At 38.2% G+C, this 24,620-nt stretch overlaps 2 protein-coding genes across 7 annotated transcripts in view; one reads left to right on the top strand and one right to left on the bottom strand.

Annotated features, from left to right (window-relative positions):
* Positions 1-23,156, bottom strand: LOC139459804 (thioredoxin domain-containing protein 2-like). 6 transcript variants are annotated; one of them, XM_071241485.1, is made up of 2 exons: positions 23,001-23,156; positions 1-1,543 (listed from the first exon to the last, which is right to left on the bottom strand). In XM_071241485.1, the coding sequence occupies exon 2, from the start codon at positions 1,494-1,496 to the stop codon at positions 252-254; it is 1,245 nt and encodes a 414-aa protein (XP_071097586.1). In that variant the 5' UTR covers positions 1,497-1,543; positions 23,001-23,156; the 3' UTR covers positions 1-251. The 6 variants fall into 6 exon arrangements, with proteins under 6 accessions (XP_071097586.1, XP_071097590.1, XP_071097585.1 ...); XM_071241489.1 differs by lacking the exon at positions 23,001-23,156 and adding an exon at positions 15,459-15,479; XM_071241484.1 differs by lacking the exon at positions 23,001-23,156 and adding an exon at positions 12,843-13,183.
* A 91-nt stretch (positions 23,157-23,247) lies between these two features.
* The window catches only part of LOC139459805 (proto-oncogene vav-like), a 66,405-nt gene continuing 65,032 nt past the window's right edge, over positions 23,248-24,620 (top strand). Inside the window, exons 1-2 of the mRNA XM_071241491.1 lie at positions 23,248-23,280; positions 23,395-23,625. Coding sequence (XP_071097592.1) covers positions 23,275-23,280; positions 23,395-23,625 — 237 coding nt within the window. The 5' untranslated portion in view covers positions 23,248-23,274. The remainder of the gene's footprint in view (positions 23,281-23,394; positions 23,626-24,620) is intronic.

The following is a 24,620-nucleotide window of genomic DNA, read 5'->3' as shown; positions in this document are numbered from 1 at the left end:
GATTACTTATTTTTGAACCAATAAACTGACTGTTGCAAGACAAAGTTCGTTGATTCGATTTGGTATGAATGTGAAACAGAAACCTATTTAATCCGAGTGTGAAATCACCTTCACTGGAAGCACTCCTAAAATCTCCAAAATTATCACCAGCATCTACACTATTCACAAGCTATGATTCCACAACCAGGTACAAATCCTTCATAGACTTCTACTACGAGGTTGGCACAAATGGCATTACTATCGGACTGATGTTACATAATCCTACAGACTTTACTCTGTACAGCTTTCTCTTCTATCCTCCTGATCGATGTTACTCTGGAAGCCGCCTGTTTCGTGGCTACCACTCCTGTGTTACCATAGTGACCAAAGTCAACAACACTGTCACTATCGTCCAGGACCTGCAATTTCTCCTCTTCCGAACTTAGATCCCTCCCATTAGGACTCAGGGGTACAAATTCTTGTTCCGAGTTGAAGCTGACTTCCTTGGGGCTATATGGTAGAGATTCCTCCTCTATGCCAATGCTGTTCTCCTGAGTTTCCACAGAACTGAAGCTACTCAAAACATCTCTTGGACTATGTAAGGGCTCTTTAGGACTATTCAGTGAACCTCTAGGACTATTCAGTGAATCATTTGGGCTATTCAATGATTCATTAGGACTATTCGATGATTCATTAGGACTTTTCAATGATTCATTAGGGCTATTCAGTGAAGCTTTAGGCTTATTTAAGGTCACTCTAGTACTATTCAGTGTTTCTACTGGATGATTTGGTGTTTCTCTAGGCGTGCTTTGCGCTTCCTTAGGGTTATTCACAGGCTCCTTGGGACTATTCACTGCCTCTTTAGGACTTTTAAATGTCTCCCCAGAACTATTCAATGAATCTTTAGGGCTACTCAAAGTCCTTCTAGGACTGTTCAGAGTCTCCCTAGTACTCTTCAAAGTTACCACTGGACTGTTTGGCGTTTCCTTAGGACTTTTTAGCCTGTCTTTAGGACTCAGTGGAACCTCTTTAAATTCAAGTTCAGTTCTAAAAGACAGCTGTGCACTTTGAGGACTCTGAAATGGTGTACTATTGTTGGATCTGAGGCTGGCCTCTCTGCGACTGTACGGAGAGTGATCACTATGCAAATCTCGAGGTGTCTGCCCGGGACTCGATAACGGAGTGTACTTTTCAGTCACCGCTGGTCCTTTCGAGCCTTTAGCACCTTTCTTTGGGGTGGAGTCTTTGTTCTTTGACCTCTTCTCTGCTTTCTTCTCCTCTTTCTCAGCCTGCCTGTATGCAGCGAATCGTTCAGCGGCTTCCTTGCGTGCTATCACGCCCACGTTACCATAGTGAGACACTTCAACTCCAGCGCTGGCATCGTCAGGATGTGTCTGTTTCCCTCGTTCCAAGTCCTTCTTCTTCTTCTGAAGCTGCTGGAAGACAACGTGGGCAGTGTCCTCGTAGCGCTGGTGCACAAAGTAGGCTGATTCTTGGAATGGTGGCGACTTGTTCATTGAGCACAGAAATCATGTGGCTACCAATAGCCATCTAGCGGAAAATACTGGAACGAAACAGAAAACATAGGTCAGTATGGGTGATCTCCCTTTGCATATTTGTACTTTACTAAGAATAAGAATCTTGAGTCCATAGAATTATATTAGCAAGAATATAACAATTAGGGCAGTTATTATTAAGATGATCTGTACATCATCTGATAAGTGGATTTTGGCAAAGGAATTAGGATTTGTATCAATGATACTTGGGAGAGAGAGGGGAAAGATGTGAGGTGAGGTGAAATTGGGTTTAACGTCGCGTCCAAGATTATTGCACTTATATAGTGACGTGCATGCACGTGTGTGTATGTGGCTGCTTGTACTAGTCCGGACTGATGCCGATTTATAGTGCTAGCCCACTGAGATACCATGCCGCAGTTTAACATGAATACCCCACTCAGACACAGTATACTGACTCTGAGCCGACCAGTCCTTGTTTTAGCCTCTTAATGCCAAGCGCCAGACAGGGTAACAACAAGTACCATCTTTTAATGTCTTTTGGTATGATGCGGCCGGGGATTGAACCCCAGACCTTTCGCTCTCCGGGCAGACGCTCTACCACTGGACCACGGAGGCGGTCCGAGGGGAAAGAGGAGAGGGGAGAAGGGGGAGTGCAGCTACCTGGCACAGTGACTGCAGCGAAAACAAGTAACTTCCCACATACAATATCCTTGTTACAACAATACAGGATACAAATTATGTTTTATGAACAAGTCTATTCAAGTCCGCCTCCCTGGTCTGGTGGATAGAGTGTCTACCCCACGAGTGGAGGGTTGGGGGTTTAATCCCCTATCGTGTCACACCAAAAGACGTTAACTTGTTCTTACCCTGCCTCGTGCATTAAGGGGCTAAAAAAAAGGACTGTTCAGCTCAGAGTTAGCGAGTCTGAGTGGGGTATCATTGTTAACCTTGGGCTTGGTATCTCAGTGGGCTAGCACCATTAAACCAACATAAGTCTGGACTAGAACAAGCAGACACACATACAGACACACGCACAGACACACATACAGACACACATGCACACACGCAGTCACACACACAGTCACACACATGTATGTACTATTTAAGTGTAATAATCTCTAACACGACTTTAAACCCAATTTCTCCTCACTACCTACCTACCTACTAAACCTACCTGCCTAATTAAAAAATGGAAAGCATGCTGTCTGATTAAGATATGTAAATCTTTATATATTTGTTATAGTTTCAAATTCATGAGTTCTTTTCAGAAAGTTAACATCAAAGTCATATTTTGCTTTCTGCCTTTTGACATATTGAACTAGAAAATGTGTAAATCAAAATATAAACTGATAAGATCTCATGAAGAAATGGTTGACAGGTCATGTAAAATACAGTTTATGATGATCACGTTTGTTTGTTTGTTGTTTACTGCCGCACTCAGCAATATTCCAGCTATATAACAGAGGTCTGTAAATAATCCAGTCTGGACCACACAATCCAATGATTGACATCATGAGCATCGATCCAATTTTTTACAATTACCATATTTGCTGTAATAAGCCCCCTGGGTGCTCAGAAATGTTTTCAAGGTGGGCAGTTATTAAAAAATACATTAGTTAAATTTCTTGTCAATGATTGCTCAGTTCAAATAAACATAGTTGAAATGTCCATGAAATTAAACTTTTTTTGATACTAGGAAATTATATTGATCAAATAGTTATAGCAAGTTCAATCATCTGAATGAGGAAACAGTCTACCTAACATGTTGATATTTAATTTATACATAAAACCCCAAATATATGTCCAGTAGGTTACAAGAACTGTGATCACCTCTATCATCAGTTGAAAACAAAGGGATAATAAATCTATAATTTAAATCAAATAGCTACAACCAGGGATCCGGAAATCAGTCTGTGTGCCAGACTTGTCTGATTGTGACGGCAAAATGTGCGATTTGAAAAAGTGCAAACCGGACATTTTAATATTTGGTCAACATCAATCACCACAGGCACACTGATCTACATTGCGATAGGTTGAAATTGTATATATTAGATCAATGTATTTATCAAGTATTGTAGGCTATGAAATACATCGTAGATCTATCCCTTCAGCAAATTCAGGTGAACGAAAAGGTATAACAAACTTGGTCGATTAAAATATGAAATTTGATATAAAACTTTGCTAGACATGATGATTTACAAATTAAATTGTATTTCCTACTCTCCAAAGCATTGGTTTATATACAGCGGTTAAGGATACTGTGTGTATTTTCTCGTAAACGAAGACGGAAATAGCAATCAGCTGTGCTCGCAACAATCTACCTGTGATTCAGTTAAAAAGTATCCAATGATACACCATCAAAGAATTTTGATGCAATGGTCAGAACAAACTGTATCTGAAATTATTATTTTATCAGGAAGAATATGTTCCAAAATTGTGCTACTTTAGTTGCGGCTTTTACTACCCTGGGTATATACATTCATAATTATAAGAACCACATAAGCATAACACTTTGGTACAGTCGACTGCAATTGCAGGATATTTTTACGAAAGGACCAATTTGACCAATCACCGTAGACACTTCCCACGCTACATGTATTTTGATTGCGAAAACATAATGTTGACATATAACAGTTACATTGCCACAAATATGACTTTTAAAAAGTCAAAGTATCGCATTTATGATATATGTATCCATTCTCTGGCAACTAAAGGTTCGTTTCAAGGCGTCAAAAGTGGTAATCTGATCGTGGTTGCTGTCAGTACTGGTGAGTTGTGCGATCTACCGATCGTTTCACACACCATTCCGCCTAAATTAATGTAAACAATATGAAATGAAATTTTGAACAAAATTTATAAAATATATTACAAACGTAAATCCAGATATACAATGGACACGATTTGATAACCGGACTGCATAATAATCGGATTGCATATTTTAATTCGGATTTGTTGACTGGTATTTCCATTGCTTCGTGCTCGCAGTGATCAGCTGATAATGTTTTTTGATATGGGGAAAAACATTGTGTCAGTGTAAAACTTGAGTTTATTGGAAGTAATTTTTTGGAGCCAATTGTTACTGCACGCTACAGCCGAGGTATTGAAGGGGGAATTAGTGAGGGAACACTATATATGTTATGAAAGCGACACTTGAGTTTATTCTTTTTGTTCCTACATCCAGCACCTCAGATATGACGTGGGCGTGACCAAAATGCAAATGTCCGATTGGCAATGGTCTCTGGCAATAATTAATTTAAACAAGTTATCTCTAAATTAATTTAAATTAAATTATAACTTCAGTCATCTAATAAACAATGATAAAGGCTAAATATCTTATATTGAGCAACTAATAAAGTGATGTAGTCATCTGTCTGGGTAAATAGTTCATAAAACATGTGAGTGAGTGAGTGAGTGAGTGAGTGAGTGAGTGAGTGAGTGATAGGTTTAAAGCTGCTTTTAGCAACATTCCAGCAATATCACAGCGGGGAACACCAGAAATGGACTTCAGACACTGTGGGGAATCGAACCTGGGTCTTCGGCGTGACGAGCGAATGCTTTAATCAATAGACTACCCCGTTGATAATGAAGTACAACAACACATCAGTAACTTCTATGAAAGAACAACATCAGTTGTCTGTGTGAATGAACCTTTGATAAAAGTACCATTAAAATATACTTTTGAAACAAATCCCTCATTTCAATCAAAATCTACAAAAACTATGTAAACAGCTTATTAACCATGATTCCTACAACAGATCTAATTCAATCTCAAACTTCCAACAACTGAAGCCAGTTTGAGGAAAGCAAGGTGCGCCTACCTCCAGAAACCATCGACTGTCAACATCCACTATGACCTCAACACGTACACACCTGCAGTCTTACAACCAATATCGGTATTAGCTTCATTACATTGCCAATAATGAGTCCAGCTGTGTTTTAGACAGGGAAATGAACTTACTTGGATGAGACGAGATCCACTGTCCACACGACAGATATTCAATCACACTAAATATCTCACAAGGAAATGCCTCCCACTACCTCGCTATAACAACGTAGCTGGGCCACATGGTATAAATAGCTATAGGCCAGTCGTAAGGTAGACTGATGAGAGATGTTGATATAGACTGCTGATAGGGTATATGAAGCATATACACCATAACTTCCAGTATGATAGCATACTATTATCATTAACAAATCTCATAATGTCAGTTCAGTGAAATAACAATGAGTTCATGTTTGTTCTTAGTTTTGAAGCTCACAAAGTTTAAAATTTGATAACAATGACAAGAGATAATGATTGCAATGATAACTTCTGGCTTAAGTGCTTATCATCAAACTTATCGAAGTATTCATATGATTACACTGCTATACAACGTATACAAATAAAAAAACTTCCACATTTGACCTCTGTAACAATTGTTCATGAGATTAAGGTCGAGATATACTACTCAAAAGAAGTTGAGGACCACCCGATTCTTTCACATTACCATAGTTAATCCATCATGCCATGACAGATTAACTATAATAATATTAAAGAATCGGGTTCTCCTAACTTCTTTCGGCATATGACAGATTAACTGCAGTAATATGAAAAAATCGGGTGGTCCTTAACATGTTAAGTTCTTTTGAGTAGTAAATATAACATCACATGAAATTAAAATGATAATATTTGAACATATAATAAGCAAATAATATGACAAAGTCGCATATTCCATGAAACAAAATCATAACAAAAAAGCAATGTTCATTGTTTGGAATCATGAAGTATGAAAAATACTATCTCATAAACAATAAATAAAAGATTATAAGGATACCAAATGTTGAAAAACTTTCATCTCCAAAAAGTCCAACCAAGTGACCTGTCTAGACACAACTGTGTTATAACGAGCCTTTACACAGGTGTATTGCACAGGTAAACAGTTTCCAGGGAGAAGGTCAGATACCTGAGTCCCTCCCCATCTCTGTAATTAGCTGTCTCCAGTGGACAGACAGAGAGCAACTGACCTGACTTGGTGGCCAGGCGATGTTCCTTCACAGTCAGATGTATGCACAACAAATCGTGGCCAATTTGAGAGCCTAAGACGCTAAGCTGTTCCTCTATTGTTAAGGCTTCATATTCCTCCTGTATGGTCATAGATGCTTCCCTGAATAATCCTGCCGTGACTGTCACATCGCTGACAAATGAGACGAGGTAAACCGAAGTCTAATTTTACATTTCTCGCACCAGGCCTAAGGCGCAAAATTCATATTAACAAGTTATGCTCCTTGGCCCTTCTGGAACTGCTGATGGTGGCTTGGAATCTCATATCTGCCCTGGTTAAGATCTTGGGTTTGTTGACGTACCATACCAGTGTTCATGGATTCCAACAAAGTGCTAACCTTTACAGTCTGAGTTATCTTCCTTCCAAATTCCACCTCTCTCCCTCATTCAATCATTTGTTTGTTCATACGTCTGTCCATCCTCCCGACTCACTCACTGACTCACTTACTCACTAACCCACTCACTAACTCACTAACCCACCCATCCACTCAATCTCACACACACGCACACACACACACACGCACACGCACACACACACACCAACCAACCAACCAACCAGCCAACCAACCAACCACTAAACCCAAAACCTACCCACCCACCCACCCCACCTCAAACAGTCATATGTCAATCCATTCCCCTCACCTAACAGTGTCGGAACAAACTATTTTGTAAATAAACAGAAATGCTCAAAAGAAAATAACACAGTTTGAAAACAATGTTCACATGTGGAGCCATCCACGATGAAAGGAATGAAAACTCCAGGCCACAATAGCAGTTTACACAAGAATCAGGAAGTAGATGAAAAGAAGTAAGGTCAAGGTCAAGTAGCTGTGGGTGAACTTACTGTACTATTGTGACAACATCTGATGTTTCAATATCATAGGCCAACGCAAATCACATTGTTTACATTTGTTTGGGACCATTTCTGTCTTGACATGTCAAGGATATGATGTGGGTGATATAAAGATCATATTTCATTGACAGAGACGTTGATCTCTCGGACACTGTAGTGAGTGAGTTAATATTTTACGTCACATCAGCAATCTGTGTAAAGACATGCATTGGCACTTTGTATCTTCCAGGACTAGCAGCTGTTACTATGTTACTATGTGTTACTGTTACTATACTCTTCAGCCCTGAATAAGTGTTTGATACTGACATGCACTGTGTATCTTCCAGGACTAGCAGCTGTTACTATGTTACTATGTTACTGTTACTATACTCTTAAGCCCTGAATTAGTGTTTGATACCGACATGCACTGTGTATCTTCCAGGACTAGCAGCTGTTACTATGTTACTATGTGTTACTGTTACTATACTCTTCAGCCCTGAATTAGTGTTTGATACCAACATGCACTGTGTATCTTCCAGGACTAGCAGCTGTTACTATGTTACTATGTGTTACTGTTACTATACTCTTCAGCCCTGAATTAGTGTTTGATACTGACATGCACAGTGTATCTTCCAGGACTAGCAGCTGTTACTATGCTACTATGTGTTACTGTTACTATACTCTTCAGCCCTGAATTAGTGTTTGATACCGACATGCACTGTGTATCTTCCAGGACTAGCAGCTGTTACTATGTTACTATGTGTTACTGTTACTATACTCTTCAGCCCTGAATTAGTGTTTGATACCAACATGCACTGTGTATCTTCCAGGACTAGCAGCTGTTACTATGTTACTATGTGTTACTGTTACTATACTCTTCAGCCCTGAATTAGTGTTTGATACCGACATGCACAGTGTATCTTCCAGGACTAGCAGCTGTTACTATGTTACTATGTGTTACTGTTACTATACTCTTCAGCCCTGAATTAGTGTTGGATACCGACATGCACAGTGTATCTTCCAGGACTAGCAGCTGTTACTATGTTACTATGTGTTACTGTTACTATACTCTTCAGCCCTGAATAAGTGTTGGATACCGAATGCACAGTGTATCTTCCTGGACTAGCAGCTGTTACTATGTTACTATGTGTTACTGTTACTATACTCTTCAGCCCTGAATTAGTGTTTGATACCAACATGCACAGTGTATCTTCCTGGACTAGCAGCTGTTACTATGTTACTATGTTACTATGTGTTACTGTTACTATACTCTTCAGCCCTGAATAAGTGTTGGATACCAACATGCACAGTGTATCTTCCAGGACTAGCAGCTGTTACTATGTTACTATGTGTTACTGTTACTATACTCTTCAGCCCTGAATAAGTGTTGCATACCGACATGCACAGTGTATCTTCCTGGACTAGCAGCTGTTACTATGTTACTATGTGTTACTGTTACTATACTCTTCAGCCCTGAATTAGTGTTGGATACCAACATGCACTGTGTATCTTCCTGGACTAGCAGCTGTTACTATGTTACTATGTTACTATGTGTTACTGTTACTATACTCTTCAGCCCTGAATAAGTGTTGGATACCGACATGCACTGTGTATCTTCCTGGACTAGCAGCTGTTACTATGTTACTATGTGTTACTGTTACTATACTCTTCAGCCCTGAATTAGTGTTTGATACCGACATGCACGGTGTATCTTCCAGGACTAGCAGCTGTTACTATGTTACTATGTGTTACTGTTACTATACTCTTCAGCCCTGAATAAGTGTTGGATACCGACATGCACTGTGTATCTTCCAGGACTAGCAGCTGTTACTATGTTACTATGTGTTACTGTTACTATACTCTTCAGCCCTGAATTAGTGTTGGATACCGACATGCACGGTGTATCTTCCTGGACTAGCAGCTGTTACTATGTTACTATGTGTTACTGTTACTATACTCTTCAGCCCTGAATTAGTGTTGGATACCGACATGCACTGTGTATCTTCCAGGACTAGCAGCTGTTACTATGTTACTATGTGTTACTGTTACTATACTCTTCAGCCCTGAATAGGTGTTGGATACCAACATGCACTGCGTTTCTTCCAGGACTAGCAGCTGTTACTATGTTACTATGTGTTACTGTTACTATACTCTTCAGCCCTGAATTAGTGTTGGATACCAACATGCACAGTGTATCTTCCAGGACTAGCAGCTGTTACTATGTTACTATGTTACTATGTGTTACTATTACTATACTCTTCAGCCCTGAATTAGTGTTTGATACTGACATGCACTGTGTATCTTCCAGGACTAGCAGCTGTTACTATGTTACTATGTGTTACTGTTACTATACTCTTCAGCCCTGAATTAGTGTTGGATACCAACATGCACAGTGTATCTTCCAGGACTAGCAGCTGTTACTATGTTACTATGTTACTATGTGTTACTATTACTATACTCTTCAGCCCTGAATTAGTGTTTGATACTGACATGCACTGTGTATCTTCCAGGACTAGCAGCTGTTACTATGTTACTATGTGTTACTGTTACTATACTCTTCAGCCCTGAATTAGTGTTTGACACCAACATGCACTGTGTATCTTCCTGGACTAGCAGCTGAAACTATGTTACCAGGTTACTATGTGTTACTGTTACTATACTCTTCAGCCCTGAATTAGTGTTTAATTCGACATGCATTAATATCTACACACCAGGAAGTTTATAAACACATTATCAGTTAGTTCTGTAAAGTTCCGGCACAGTGATAATTTAGTATAACACCACTGCAACAAGTTAATTTGCATACCTTGTGACTGGACCATTTGTCTTGATTGTAAACAAACACGTTAATTCTGAAATCTGAGCAGTTCGGCCGAGGGGAAGCCTTTCAGTATGATTTACATATTGTTTTGAACCAGATATACTCTACAACTACAACAGTGAGGAGTATGACAATATATCTATACACATCAAGATAACCATATTGCTAGCTACCTGCAGAGCTTTGACGTCTGCTTATGGAGCATGACAATTGACAACCATTGTAAAGAAAGGATGATACTCAAATGGAAATAGTTTTTCATGTTTTATAACATGTTCTCAATGAAAGCTAGGAATTTCATGACGCATTTTTATCAAAATGACTTTTTTCAAGCGAAATGAACGATTAACAAATATACTTTGTATAATGGACTGAGTGAAAGTGAGTGAGTATAGTTTTACATGGGTACAATCAGAGTCCATATAATCTATTATATGGTCTCTGGTACAATGTATGAAGTCCATTTCTGTTGTCCCCTGCTATGACATTGCTGGAATATTGCTAAAAGCGGCGTAATGCCATACTCACTCACTCACATGGCAATTTCTTAAGTGATTGCATGTTTTTATTTCCTTCTCTGAATAGTCTACAAGAGGTAGTTTTCCAAACAAATTATACATACCTCCCTACTCAACATATTCTTTAAACACAGGGCTGCTTCAGTGGTCTAGTATATAAAGAGTGTGTAATTCCAAAAGACGCTAAAAGATTTTTAATTATTATTTTATTTCTTTTTGGATGCTAAAAGATGGTACTTGTTGTTAGGTCTAAGTTATTCTTAGCGATATGACAGCTATATTATGATGGGGAGTGAGTGAGTATGGTTTTACACCATTTTTAGCAATATTCCAGCAATATCATGGCGAGGGAAACCAAAAATGGGCTTCACACATTGTACCCATGTCGGGAATCAAACCCGGATCTTCAGCATGACGAGCCAACGCTTTAACCACTTGGCTACCCGACCGCCCCATATTATGATGGAAGACTCCAGTGGTGAATAACCCATTTGAGATAACTGGTATCAAACACGTGTGAAGTTGATTTCCAGGCCCATGATTGGCTACTCCATGATGACCCAAGGTCAGATTATGAAGGACTACTTTCCCGATTGTAATTCCTTTAAACGTTTCTAATACTTCTGTCAACTTCACCTACGTTTGTTCCAAAATGTTATCTTTTTAGAGTGTTTAGTAATGTTCTTTATATTATCTAGCATGTATTATCAGCATCGCCTTGATAATCCACAGAAAGGGTCACATTATGTTTGAGTAGCAGTAAAACAAATCGATTTGATGATAAACGCAGGTCTAAGGTGTTCAAGAAACAGATCACTGTACTCCTGCATGTCATATACATCTTAATTGCTTATGAGATACAATTTGAAACAACTCTTTGCAATTGGTGAGTGAGTGAGTGAGTGAGTGAGTGAGTGAGTGAGAGTGAGTGAGTGAGTGAGTGAGTGAGTGAGTGAGTGAGTGAGTGAGTGAGTGAGTGAGTGAGTGAGTGAGTATGGTTTTACGCCGCTTTTAGCAATATTCCAGCAATATCATGGCCTGGGACACCAGAAATGGGCTTCACACATTGTACCCATGTTGGGAATCAAACCCGTGTCTTCGGCGTGACGAGCGAACATTTTAACCACCAGGCTACTCGACCGCCCCCTTTGTAATGGTATCTGACAGAGACTCTTTTTGTAATCTCCATTTCTCATATTGTTCACATGTTTACTTTGTTTGTTTGTTGTTTAATACTGCACTCAGCAATATTCCATCTATATAATGACGGCGGTCTGTAATAATTGAGTCTGGACCAGAAAAACCAGTGATTGACATCATGAACATCAATCCACACAATTGGGACACGATGATATGCATCAACCATGTCAGTGAGACTGACTACCCGATCCCATAAGTCGCCCCTTACGCCAAGCATAGTCGCCTTTTACGGCAAGAGTGGGTTGCTGAAGACCTGTATCTATGGCCAATGCATGCTTTTACAACTAGGCTACATCACCTTAACATGGATCAGTAGAGAATATCATAATATCATTAACATTTGACAAAGATAATATCAAAGTCCTCAAGTCTATAAAGACAATGATCACTAATTAGATTTATAAAAAATTGTCAAAAAGTCAGAAGAACAAATAATCCACTTGCTGTGGCCTGGCTTAATGTTAGTTGCAAATATAAAGGGTTGTGCCTACACCCGTTGTCACTTACAGAAAATCTGACATAAAGGCTGTCTACACCACTATGTACATGAATACAAGATGCACCCATCCAACCTACTTCCTACAGCGCACGCGATCCAGCCGTCACAATAAAAACATATTCAAAGTTTCAAATGTAACTTGACCTTCCTGTTTAACTATTGTACAGATGGCATGATCCGCGGAGCACACACAGACACTACTCTTCAGAGATCTCATATCAAGCTAGGTAACACCAGACCATGACATCTGAAAGTGAAAGGTTGCGAGTTTATGACAACGTATCACCAGTATATTTATAAACAATGTAAACACACAATCCTACCCTACCGTCCCAGGTCACGAATACCATGACCAAGGGGACTCGACGTACGAGCTAATCCACTCTTGACTTTGAGCACAATCCTCGGTTAGAACCATTGAACCGTGATATATACCTTTGGAGATGGATTTGTCGATCGGTATGGCTTCCCTCCAAGCCTCAACAGAGAACTCAATCAGCTTCAGAGCTTTCCAAACAACATGTCTGGAGCATGTGCCATTTTCTTCAACAGCGTTTTTCTCGGAGATGAACAACGAGTGACAGCGGTGAGAGCTGTCCCGAAAAGCTTCATCACTGGAGTGTAACAGAGGGAAGCATAGATGCAGAACTTGAATAGCAAATCTAGGTGTCTATTCCCTGTCGCTGACCCCAGTAACAACCTGTTTTATCCAGATAATATGCATGTCAAGCAAGCAGCGAGACACATCCAGTGTTTCTACCGGCTGAAAACCATGTACTGACACAATGCCCACCATTGAGCTATATTGACAAACAACCATCCCATCAAACATGACACACCTCACCAAGAGCCGTGTTATGAAGAGGGACTACATGAACAGACCCTTGTTAAAATGAAGTATTGGGCAGGTGTGACAAACCTGTTATAGCATGACCATGATTAATGAGGTATAATACTAAACATTATTCATGAAGTTCTTTCAGCAAAAATGTCTTCCTGATTTACTGCATTTACAAAATTAGTTCCTGTTCAGAAAAAAACATTTAATTTTGAGAAGGTTTTGCATTTCTTCCAACATATATTTATACCTTGATCATCTATATCAATAAGACAAGGTTTGAGTGGCTATAGCATTCCTCAAACAACCAATCTGGTTACACAGGTATCAATATGGATCATTAACTAACATGTTCCTTGAATCAAATAAGCATCAAAACAAACTGACAAATAAATAACCCAATTAACAAATGATTGAATGAATAAAAAAATAAATAACGACAAGTGATGGAATTAATCAATGGGTGAATGACTGCACGTATAAGTAATGGCAGCTAAATAAATAATTGGTTTCTGAATAAGTGATGGGGGCTATTAAATAATTGGTTTCAGCAATAAACAACCAAGTGGAATGAAGGAACAACTGAAAAAACAAACGGATGAATGAACTAATGAGGGCAAGCTGCCCCCACCCCCCTGGCCACCATTACATGCCAGCAGTTACAAGCTATGACAGGTAACGTGCCTTCAGCAGGGATCATCTCTGTGTGTGTGCCTGACAACTGTCGAAGTCAGCTGCTCATAGGCAGGGCAATATTGGACCATGTGAGAAGCTCTCATTATTTGCTGTACAAACATCAACAAACCTTGCTGAGCTTTAGGAAAGGATCACTTGGCCACAGAATCATGTTTATTTTAATAACAGAAATCATAAAACACAATCTGGAGAATCCAACGAAATTTTGTAAATTGTTGAATAAAACAAAAGCACTTTCAAAAATAAAATGAAATAAAATATTAACAAACAAAAATATATAAAAATAAAATAAATAAATAAATTATTTTTAAAATATTTTAAAAATATTTTAAAAATATTTTTAAAATAAAATAAAATAAAATAAAATAAAATAAAATAAAATAAAATAAAATAAAATAAAATAAAATAAAATAAAATAAAATAAAATAAAATAAAATAAAATAAGGCTATTTGTATAGTGCAAAATTCCACATTACCAAGGGACATGCTCAATGCAAAAGGCAATAACTTTTGAAGAAGAGTAATGAAATCTGAAAACGTCTTTTCATATCTTCCCCCACTGTCCAAACCCCAACAAGACTTAGAGCAGAGACCAGGATAATCAATAGACATTTCCAAAATTCTTTGGTAATAAACTCAGATCTCAAGTTGAACCAATTTGTCATTTTTCAGTTTATTTTGGATTAATGTTTTGGGAAATCTGTAGATAACATAACATGTGTTATGTCTGAAAATATTCTGGACCAGTCAAACTAGCGTGAGACAATGTTAGCTACAATGACATGTTGTTGCTGTTGGTGTTGGTGTTGTTGTTGGTTTGTTGTTTAACACCACACTCAGTAATATTCCAGCTATATGACAGCGGTCTGTAAATAATCGAGTCTGGACCAGACAATCCAGCGATTGACATCATGAGCATTGATCCACATAATTGGGATGACATGCATCAACTAGTCACCTCTTACGTCAAGCATAGGCATCTTTTACGGTAAGCATGGGTTGCTGAAGACCTCTTGTAACTCAGATCTTCACGGGTCTACAATGCCACGTAACAAAGTCACCAAGCTGGACCACCTCATTCAATGCCTCCTATGACAAGCAGTTGAGAGGAGCTGTCTCACTAGGTTAGGAGTATTTAACAGATAATCATATATATTGCAGGAATTGTCTAAACCTGTCCAGTGGCCAATTTTCAGCCCAAAGCCTACTACAAATGCCCCTAAAAATGCCAAAGTTGGAATTAAAAAGTTCCCAATTCATGTTAATAATGTTAATATAGTTATATCGAATGTGTCAACTAGTATTTCACACATATCAGAACTAATAAAAGGACGAGGTTTTAACATTTAGTTTAACATTATTGGATGTAATGTTCATATACAAATTCACCGTTAAAACCTCTGAATTTAAGAACATAGAAATATAAAAATATTTTGAACAAAATAACAATCCCCCCACCATTTTTGCTTACTAAGATAAATCATCGTGAATGGGAATGGAATGTGGCGTGCACCTACCAGTACAGCAGGGAGTGTTACTGACCATATATTCCACAATGTGTTCTCTTTCCTGCACTAGTCACACACACTCTGACTCACAATTATAAACTAACTGTCAAAGTTACAACATCAAATGCACATGATAAGGCTGGGAACAAAAATACTTGTTTCTCGGGGAATTAATTTTTTTTTAATTGAAAGAGGACAGAGTAAGATTTTCTTTTATTGAAATTCGATTATATATATATTTGTTGGATCACGGATCCGCTGACCCTATTTACATTACAATTGGTAAAAAAATAATAATCCAAATAAACAATTACATTTTTTTTCGGCTGACACGTCTCACACCCCAAATTACTTTCAGATTACTTAGTTTAAAAAAAATAAATACAGTCAAGTCCCCTTAATCCGACATCGGTGGTTGGATATGATTATGTCGGATTAACGAGTATGTTTGATAAACGAAATTAAGTAGTATCAACGTTCGTGATCGAAAATCGGACAACTACACAATAGATAACGATTCAAACACGTAATAAAAAGACATAAATAAATATTCATATTATGTTACATTTTTGGCGGAATATGTTTTCTAATCATGCAACCTCTAAAGTTTAACACAAAACAACTGTTACGGACTGCATGACTTTTTCAAAATACTTTAAAAGGCATAGTCCGCAAAGCTTAAGAAAGCTGCTTTCTACTTGGCTAACATTGACTTCCTGTTACAAATTTATTGGTAGGTTATAGTTCGCGAAAGGTATGGTATGTCGCCAATAGCGAGAACTTCTATCTGATTTTAATGAGATTGAGGTAATCTAAGCATGTGATTAATCCTGTTTTCTTTATTTAAAGCATTAATTGTTTATTGTTAAGCAAGTTTATCTCTGCAGCTGTTGTAGTATGCAGCTACCAGCTGGTTCGTCTCACATCAAAACACGGGCTGTGTACTCGCGGGCACTCAGGCAGATGACCACGGAGTACACTGATCACTGTGTCGGATTAACAAGACTGATTAATGAGTGATTTCGGTAATTCATTGCAAATTAGGTGTTGGAGTGGGAGTGCGAGACTGTCGGATTAACGGGTCTAAATAGCACTGATTTAATCGGTTCCAATCGTAGTGTTGGATAAAGCCGATTGTTGGATTAATGAGTGTCGGATTAACGAGTGTCGGATTAACGAGACCTGATTGTATCTATAAAAATTAAGATGCTGAAGTTGAACTCAATATTTCAGCAAATTGTTCAGTCAATGTCAGCTTCTTTTTCAAATTTTGTATTCCCTCCTCCCACTTCTGTCTTTGAAAACGAAATCCATGATCCGAGATATGGCCCGAGTACAAAAATGACATTAAACACTACTCTTTTATCAATATTCCACGAATATCCCAGTGGGGAAACAGAGCACCAGGAAAGCCTCGTGTTTGCGTAACTACAACTAAATCACCATAATACAAATAAGTTGGAGTAGCTTGCATACAAAACATGAAGAAATTAATTAAGCTATGAGTATAACAACACTGTGTGAAATTTTGCCTCACACAAACATATGCTAATTAGAAGTTAAGTGAAACGGTGTGGCAGTAGAATTAGGTTTATTAAAGTTTACTCATCGGTGTACAAACCCAGCTGACTGGACCCAACAGTGCAAGAATATATTATTGAATACTGTAAATCGTGAAATTAATACGTCTCCCAAAGAATGCGATCACTGGACCCTAACCAAAAATGCGACTCAATATGAATGCGACACTCCCTCCTCTAAAGCATCAGTGCATTTCTATCTAAAGAAAATGTCCTCAGTCAGGTTTAGAATCCTCACCTTAATCCAACCTTACATTAATCCACACACCAAATAGCACCGCTTATTACCGCTGAGTAAAGTACTTCGCAAAAACAATACATGCTAGCTGATGCAATCGCAAAGAACGAAGGGTGGCGTCTGTCTGGACTTGCAGGTGTGATCAGTGATGACATAAGTGAGTAGAACTCTTGTCTTGACCCCAGCAGTGACAATTCACAGGATGTAATTAGTGTTTGAATGACATTGTTTATATACTTTATATACAAGTGCTGCTCAATAAACAGTGGTGTGGAATACATCAGCGTATGTCTAAGTTGGTATTTTTGCTATCCAAAATGTCTTATTGTTGAAACAAATGGGATGTTTAAAAATACGAGCAAAGACCACTCCCATTTTTCGCATTTAATTCACGCTCACGTTAATTTCAAGATTTACAGTAACCAAAGAAAACCATCAATGCCCAATTTGAATGATAACATACACAACGTCCCCGAACGTTTACAAGGGCCTTGGGGAACATCAAACATGTGGTTTACACACTGTAGCTATGTCGGAAATCTAATCCAAGTCTTTGGGACTACTAGCGGACTCTTTAACCACTAGGCTAACCAACTGTCCACTGTGAAAAGCCATCAAAACATATGGAATAGCATAGTACACACCTCAGGGAGAATGAACATTGTTTGCATACTGATCCAGTGACTGGGGTAATAATAGTGGATGAGTGAGTTGAGTTTAACACCGCTTTTAACAGTATTCCAGTTATATCACGGCGTGTCAGCTTAATGTGGGAGGAAAGCCCGAAGTGATGCAGGTCTCAGATGTTTACCACTTCGGTGAAACCCATGAGCAAGGTTATGGTACTGATACTAGAAACACAAGTGGGCAAACCAGGATTCAAACCCACAATCATATGTTTCTGGTGTGCCTAAGGGACGCAACTCCGCACAGCCTTAGACGACTGGGCCACCCATGCCCCTGGGATAATAATAGATCTATCATGGTGTAATTGCATTTAAGCAGTTATAAATTGAAAAGTGAGCGATATTAATTCAGAATATAGTTATAATCAGTTAAACTGCAGAAGACTGATAAAACTCAACAAATTCCTGGCTCATGGTTGAATGAGCAGCTGTGACGGACAGGTCAAAATGACTTAATTAATTTTCAACCAAGTTCTGGAATGGCTTCTCGCTGAAGTTCATAATGCTATGTTTATCAGCCACATCACAAATGAAAGATGTCGCAAGAATTCTTCTGTATCGATATTTGAGTTCTGATTGGCTGATACCATGCAGCAAGGCTTCATGAACCTTCATGTTCCCCTCGGTCGAACATAAACTAACATCTACCCACGTCCCCCTTGAGACCGTTCCATAACTCATAAACTCACAACAAAGGATAGCAAAAAGCATAGGACAGGGTTGAATATACTTGAAAGTAATATGTAGCAAAGTAATGCTGGAATGAGGGTTTGGGAGAAGAGAGCAGGGGTTAAAAATTCTTTTAGCTGCTCTGGTCCCCGGAGTGAGTGAGTGAGTGAGTAAGGTTTTACGCCGCTTTTAGCAATATTCCAGCAATATCACGGCGGGGGACACCTGAAATGGGCTTCACACATTGTACCCATGTTGGAAATCGAACCCGGGTCTTCGGCGTGGCGAGCGAACGCTTTAACCACTAGGCTACCCGACCGCCCCCCTGGTCCCCGGAAATCTTACCAAAAATATGTACATGTCTGAAATGTAATTTGTCTGGTCCCATCCATTTCATTCCTGTCATAATTTTGTTAAAATATTATATTTACTGGGACCTAGCAAGACATCAGCTTATTCTTTATGCAAATAATAACTTTTCATTCAGACTCTTTCTCGGTGGGTGTCGGTAGGTCCTTGAATTTTTCACACATTATATTGATCTGTGGAGCACCCTAAAATTTAAATTATAAAATGACCGATCTTAATTTTGAAAACCACAAATCCTAAACCTATTCTGAACTCAAGGTCATATGTCTAACAAAAACTGGTGATGTCATACTTTTGCTTTAACATGTTCAAGTATTGGTAATATCCTTCAATATATTACCTCCATGAAATGATTGGTTCTCCTGTTCTTGATAAAATTCTTTGTGTCCCGCCTGTAAGGAAAATCAATTTCAAAGCGGGAGAAAAATCCTTTATACCCCACTATGAAGAAAACAGGCTGCACGTGGATTTCTGAGTGTGAGAATAAAGCTCCTATACCCAGCTTCAATAAAGCTGCAGGTCTCTCTTACAAGTCAATGAAATTCACATGACACAGCAAAAGTTAACCTCAGCTCAATCAAACAGCTGTTTTCTATCAATTTTCAATTTGTTTTAATTATTTTACATTAGCAGATTGAAACATGTTGGCATGATAAATTTGTTGTAGCAGTATCATGGTTTCTATGTGGTTTCTAAACTTTTGTATTTTGACCCCCAGGATCATGGTATAAACCTAATACAGGACACATAAAACCTTGTGATATTATAGCAAGTGGGAAATAGAACACAGGCCTTTGATGTGACGACAAGAGAACACTTTGCCCACTTGGCTAGTCCACAGCCTTCAACCACAGATCAACCAAAGACAAGCTAGTATAATGTGTAAAGTACACAACAACAAATATAACCAGATATTTGATATAGCAAAAATCATCTAAGACTATGATTAGGTATTGCATGACGGACTGACGCTGGATTAATATCAGAGATGTCAAGTAAGAGCAATTGATTGATGGAGACAGTATCACATATTTACCTAATGTATATCATCAAAAGGTCAGCAACATGCCATACATCATTCTAATATAACACTGGTCACACTTTCAACACAACAGTGAGGATAATACTGACAACAACATCTCCACTATGCCAAGGAAGAGCACTTATAGATTCCGAACACTCTCCAGGAAGGTAGGTGACATGCCATATATCTCCCGGCCAGACGTGCTGGGTAACACAGGGCATCAACTGTCATACACAACAAGGAAGAAGGTGGGGTTTGCACAACACATTCACAAAATGTCTACAACTTCTGGAGTCTGATATATTCTTATATTTTAGAATCATCATTAATCCCCCCAGGGGTATCAAATCTACAATTGATTTTGTTGATGATTGTATCACTTTGAATTTTTAAAAAAAAAAGAAGAAGTATATTTTCTTATTTTAGTAAGGCAATCAACCAACCATGTTTCAAAATAAAGATTTGAAAACCGTACATTTTTCAACCTCGAAACATCATGCTGTGTTTGGCTTTGGATTAAATTTACAGGTATTAAATCCATGTTTGAAACCTCTATATGTCACAGTTAATTATCCCCTAATTGAGGGTACATGCAATTTGTTTCACATAATACTTATGTATATTTCACTGGAGTGAGTGAGTGAGTGATTAGGAAATAAGGATACATGTTTTCATAATAGAGCTAGGTTGCCCATAGATTAAACCATGCTAAATTGAATTTGAAACTGAACAACACTCTACTATGTTTATCTCAATTCTAACAGATCGAGTGAAGCAACATCGGTTGAGATCAGAGCTATGAGTGTTTTTTTTATCTGAATTAAAGTTCAAGTACCAGGAAAAATATTATTGCGATTTTGTTGCAAACATAATTTTCCAAGAAACATTATGTCAATTCCTAAGAATAATATATCATGACATTCGTAAAAAGTATTTAAATGTTCAAGTGAAAGTGCTGAAATCCCACCCTCTTTCACAGACTAAATGAAATTGTTTAAAAGTGAAAGTCACTTGTTAGTCAAAATTGAAATAATTTACGAATTAATTTTGTGTCCGGTTTCCTGTACTACAAATGTACATTTCATAAGGCCTTTTCTTGCACAAAACCGTATCAAATATTTACGTCATCTAAATTTGTCTAAACTGACAAGTTAAAATGAAGAGGCCAAAATAACTCTAACTTCTTCCATGTCAAATGGAAAAGATCAAAACAAGGTTGGACAAGGTATCAACAAGGACAAGAATCCATAAATCTATCATTTGACAAGACCAAACAGAACTGTTTTAAAAAGGGTGGATAGGATCAATATATTTCAGTTGTTAGGATAATACATTATGAGGTAGGTCTTATAGATCATGTTCATCTTGACTTGGGGGCATGTTTGGCCCAGTCATCTCAGGAGCCGCAATTCGCTGTGCAGAGTTGCATCCCTTGGGCATGCAAGAAACCAATGATCGTGGGTTCGAATCACTATTCGAAAAATAAATTAGCTTCTGTCCTGCTATTGCAGATTAATATATGTTTTCATGCTCATAATATGCAATAATTGTATATAATTTTGGGATTGTCCTTTAGACTCTGGCTTCTATTCGCCTGTCTGACACAAACAATGTATATGTCATAGTTCAACTTGTTAAATAAAAACATCTAAAACACAACCTCAATAGCAAAACCCACCAGTCCAGCACTTGCAAGACACAATCAAATGAAAAACATTTTATGAGCTATGCTCTTGAAATGATCCACACCCTTGTTTCCAACTTGTTGACATGGAAATGAAAAAAAAAAACATAATAAAAAACTGCCTGGTGTGCATACGAAGGTGCATGGAAAAATACTGAAAGGTTTATGAGTTATGTCCCGAAAACAAAACATGACAAACCACATTTCCCCCTGCAAAACTTCATTTGGGCGGGGCATAGTAAAAACAAACCATCAAAGCAAATGTGTATGTACAATTATGTACTTTAGTATACAGCAAATATGTGTACATATTATTTTTACAACAATGAAGTTCAGTTCATACACTTAAAACAGCAACTATCCTTATTTTTCAGATAACATAATTGCAAATAACACAACAATTACGCCTCCTTTGTCATCCATGTTTCATCCATGTTTCAGGTATAACCCTACACCTGTGTATTTGTCGTCATTCACTTGTTCACTTAATGCTCAGTTAATGAATTTATTACTCAGATTACCTGACAAAGGTTCCCATGTGGCATTTATATTCCTGGGGTGTTTTAAATGAGATCTTTTACACCGATATAATACCTCTCTGTATTGAGATCTGAGGACATCTTCATCATGTCCATAGAAGGTTGTGTGATGGAATATCGATATTTGTGCACGCGCAGAACTGCAACAATCAGCACTTCCACTAGGAGAAAATCTGTCACATGAGAAAATTGTAAGTGCTTGCATGGCCCACACTGACCAATAAACAAAAAGGGGCAGGTCAGGTAAGTTTGAAGAGCAGTCTCCCTTTGATCCTTGACATCTTAGGTTGTAAGTGTTAAGTTTGAAGTTTTGACATCAAATAGTGCAAACTTTTCAGCATAATAAATCATATACCGAGAAAATCAGCTTAAGCCCCTCCCAATGTTGTACTCCTAAGTGGTTAAAGCCTTCGCTCGTCAAGCCGAAGACCCTGGTTCAATTTCTGACACGGGTACAATGTATAAAGCCCATTTCTTGTGTCCCCCGCCGTGATTTTGCTGGAATATTGCTAAAGGCGGTGTAAAACAATACTAACTCACTCAATAACCCCAAAAATATATATAATTTAAAAAAAAAAAAAAAAGCATTTACTTCAGACAACCCCCAAATGTTTACAACGCGTCTACATCGTTATCATTTATATCAAAGTCTTATCACTATAACAATTATAGTGTTCCCATAAGTACATAGCGAATCATTTTTGCAAAACAATCTTATCTGCAAGCACGCGCGATTTGTTGACATTGACAACTCTCATTTACCTTTCCTGTCATTCGTGGGTAGAAAAACATTGTTTAGGATGATGGCTATTTCTTTCCACTGACGTCTGGCGATTTCTTGATTCACTTAAGACAGACTGACTTGTTGACACGTGAGTGCAGTCACTTGTAACAGTACAAATGTAGACCTCGCACCTGGTAACCATTAACGGAAGTAGTTTTATTGGCAGAATGGACATCCGGTTCTCCGGGCTAAATTTAGTCACTCTTCAGACCGCGATGACCGGAAGATTATGAAAAATATCTTTCCCATCTAATGTTGGTAAGTAACATGTAGCGGACCAATTATCTGTCTACAAGACTTTATCTGTGACATACATATTTTTCATTCATAAATAATTATATTCCATCGTTCTTTATTTCTCTTTAATTTCAGGCAGGAAGAGGAAGGAGACGCAAGATGGCGGACGATTGGAGACTGTGCGTTGAGTGGCTCGTCAGGTGCCAGATTTTACCAGAAGACCACAAAGCCACACGATCTGATGCAATTGCCTTTGATTTAGCACAAGCTCTCCGAGACGGATCTCTAATTTGCCATTTGCTAAATCAACTATGTCCTTCAAGCGTCGATCTGAAAGAATTCAGCCCGCGTCCTCAAATGTCGCAGGTTTGTTTGTGTTATGGGTCTACCTAATTTATATCCTGGTTGTTACTGTTTTTTTGCCAGGTGACTTTCGACTGCTAAATTTGATACGTTAGTGTCTCATACTGTCTTCGGGTTCAAACATATCAAATGGTACATTCGAGCTACTTTTATAAGCAGTCCATAAACTATATGCACTCCTGTCAGTTGTAACATCCCCTCTTCCTTCTTTCCCGTGGTTCGTGTGGAGAGCAACTGACAGGCCTCCCTCCCATCTCTTGGATACCAGTGTTGTCCTCATCATGTGCAATTAACAGTTACGACATTTGTATCATATATTCTTTAAGGTTATGACCATTATCATATTTATGCTTCTTTTGAGGTGTCAAGTTTCAGTTTTAAGTGTCTTTTACTGCATGTAGAAAGTATGTATTTTGTAATATTTTTTCTCATCCAACAGTCAAATCTTTTTGTGTGTGCATGTATTGTATGAAAAAGTTAGAGTTCCTTGCAAATACATGTAGAATGAGGTCAATGATATCATACTTTCATCTTCTTATGATGTCCTTACCAATACCAATTCATTAACTTTGTCTAATGTTGCAAATCTGTTGAGAGTCAAGTTCAGCAGCGTTGGAATTTGGCACTACTCCTATAGTCTTTGCCAAACTGCCCAATAGTTAAAGGGGCACTGATCTAACGCAATTCCCCGGGACTGGTTGTTGCCTTTGTTATTGTTTTTTCCCCAATGAGTACCCGGATGTATAGCAGAAATCTAGACTAGTTCGCGACCTCTGCTGCGCAATTCGTAAGCGCATCAGTCACTTTTATGGGTAGTAATAAGGGCGTATGGTTACATTGATCAACAAAATGAAATACAGTTTTCGAGATAATAAGGAAATGTAGGTATATTTGTGGGTAGCATCGGTAATGGTGACGAAGTTTTGATAAGTCACTTGCTTTGTAATTTTGAGATTTTCATTTACACTATTTTGACTTGCAACACAAAGTAAATATTT

The sequence above is a fragment of the Haliotis cracherodii genome, unplaced genomic scaffold, assembly GCF_022045235.1.
Source record: "Haliotis cracherodii isolate W230 unplaced genomic scaffold, xgHalCrac1.p SCAF_13, whole genome shotgun sequence".
Taxonomy (NCBI): Eukaryota; Metazoa; Mollusca; class Gastropoda; order Lepetellida; family Haliotidae; genus Haliotis; species Haliotis cracherodii.
Note: the sequence above shows the minus strand (reverse complement) of the source record. Positions and strands in the feature narration are given on the sequence as shown.